This window comes from Pterocles gutturalis, unplaced genomic scaffold, assembly GCF_000699245.1.
Source record: "Pterocles gutturalis isolate BGI_N339 unplaced genomic scaffold, ASM69924v1 scaffold27038, whole genome shotgun sequence".
NCBI classification, from domain to species: domain Eukaryota; kingdom Metazoa; phylum Chordata; class Aves; order Pterocliformes; family Pteroclidae; genus Pterocles; species Pterocles gutturalis.
This window is the reverse complement of record NW_010126429.1, coordinates 300-2,397: the sequence shown is the minus strand read 5'-3', so window position 1 is coordinate 2,397 and position 2,098 is coordinate 300. Positions and strand designations below refer to the sequence as shown.

Below are 2,098 nucleotides of genomic sequence, written 5' to 3'. Positions count from 1 at the left end.
GCGTGATGTCCATCCGGGAGATGACCCAGGTACGCCGCCACGGCCCCACACCACCCTGGGCCCCGGGTGGGACCCCCCAATGCAGGATCCTGCACTGGGGGACCCACCCACACCCCCTCTCGCTCTTCCCAGGGGTCCTACCTGGAGATCAAGAAGCAGATGGACAAGCTGGACCCCCTGGCACATCCTCTCCTGCAGTGGTAAGGCCGCTCCCGGCTCGGCCCCATTCCCGGGGGGGCATGGGACCAGCCTGTCTGACCTTCCTCCTCCTCCTCCTCCTCCTCCTCCTCCCGTTCCCCAGGATCATCTCCAGCAACAGGTCCCACATCGTCAAGCTGCCCCTCAGCAGGGTAAGGGGTCTGGCCAGGCTCCGGGTGGGTGCAGATGCGGGATATGGGATGTGGGATGGGGGATGGAGTGTATGGGATACGGGATGTGAGATGTGGGATATGGGACATGGGACTGAGGGTATGGGGTGTGAGATGGAAGGTGTGTAATGTGGGATATGGGATACGGGATGTGGGACGGAGGGTACGGGATGAGACATGTGGGATGAAGGCTATAGACAGGATATGGGATGCAGGATGGAGGGTATGGAATGTGGGATGGGGATATGGAATGTGGGATGGATGGTATGGGATGTGGGACGTAGAGTGTGGGATGCGGGATGTAGGATATGGGAAGTCATAAGGATAATATGGGAGGTGGGATGCAGGGTGCAGGCTGTAGGATGCAGGATATGGGAGGTGGAAGATGCAGGATATGGGATGTGGAATGTAGGTTTTGGGAGGTGGGATGCAGGATGTATGATATGGGAAGTCATAAGGATAATATGGGAGGTGGGATGCAGGGTGCAGGCTGTAGGATGCAGGATATGGGAGGTGGAAGATGCAGGATATGGGATGTGGAATGTAGGTTTTGGGAGGTGGGATGCAGGATGTATGATATGGGAAGTCATAAGGATAATATGGGAGGTGGGATGCAGGGTGCAGGCTGTAGGATGCAGGATATGGGAGGTGGAAGATGCAGGATATGGGATGTGGAATGTAGGTTTTGGAAGGCGGGATGTAGGATATGTGGTGCAGGACATAGGCTGTAGGATGTGGGATGGAGGGTGTGGGGTGTAGCATGCGGGGTGGGCGATCCAAGGGTCTGGGGTGCAGGATGCACCCTGGGGTCAGGTCTGCAGCCTGCGAGAGGCGGGAGGTGGGATGTGGGGTATGGGATGGCAGATATTTGCTGTGGGATGGGGGACAAGAGACGGGGGATGTCACAAGCTCTCCTGGCAAACTCGGTCTGGCCAAAGCCGGGCAGGGCTGGGCCCAGGGCTGGGCTGCCGCGCATGATCTCTGTCTGTCTGTCTGTCCGTCCTCTCTCCCCTGGTAGCAGCTGAAGTTCATGCACACCTCCCACCAGTTCCTCCTGCTCAGCAGCCCCCCGGCCAAGGAAGCCCGGTTCCGCACCGCCAAGAAACTCTACGGCAGCACCTTCGCTTTCCAGTGAGTTGTTGGGGGGCGGCGGTGGGAACCCCCCCACCCCAAGCAGACGCCGTGGGGCGGGCTGACGTGGGGCTGGCTTTTTCCAGCGGCTCTCACATTGAGAACTGGCACTCCATCCTCCGCAACGGGCTGGTCAACGCTTCCTACACCAAACTGCAGGTACTGCTCCCCTTCCGTGCCCCACACCCCCACCCTGGGGGGCAGGCAGGCGGGCAGGGAGGGATGCAGGCAGCTGCCTGCCGAGGCCGGGCTGCCTCCGCCACCATCCCCAGCTGTCGGGGTGACCCCGCGGTGCTCACCCTGGTGTTTTCCTGCAAGCTGCATGGAGCAGCCTATGGCAAGGGCATCTATCTCAGCCCCATCTCCAGTATTTCCTTTGGATACTCAGGTAAGAGGCTGCCTGTGCTGCCCGCTCCTGCCTGCGCTCCCGTCCCCACTCCCTGCGCGGGGACATTCAGCATCAGTGTCCCATGTCCTTCTCGCCTGCACCGGCCTCTTCCCAGCCAGGTCGGGGCTTTCCAATGGGCTGGGGAATTAAAACTCCAACGTTTTCTAGGCTCCCACAGCCACTGTGCTCACTGTTGAGGGTTCCCAAGGTT

General features: G+C 60.1%; 1 protein-coding gene across 1 annotated transcript in view; it reads left to right on the top strand.

Moving 5' to 3' along the window:
* Positions 1-2,098, top strand: part of PARP6 (poly (ADP-ribose) polymerase family, member 6) — a gene marked incomplete at both ends in the record, with an annotated part of 4,576 nt that overhangs the window by 2,218 nt on the left and 260 nt on the right. Inside the window, 6 exon segments of the mRNA XM_010078990.1 lie at positions 1-29; positions 133-200; positions 302-350; positions 1,387-1,499; positions 1,586-1,658; positions 1,818-1,887. The exon segment at positions 1-29 is cut by the window's left edge and continues 16 nt beyond it. Of these exon segments, the coding sequence (XP_010077292.1) occupies positions 1-29; positions 133-200; positions 302-350; positions 1,387-1,499; positions 1,586-1,658; positions 1,818-1,887 (402 nt within the window).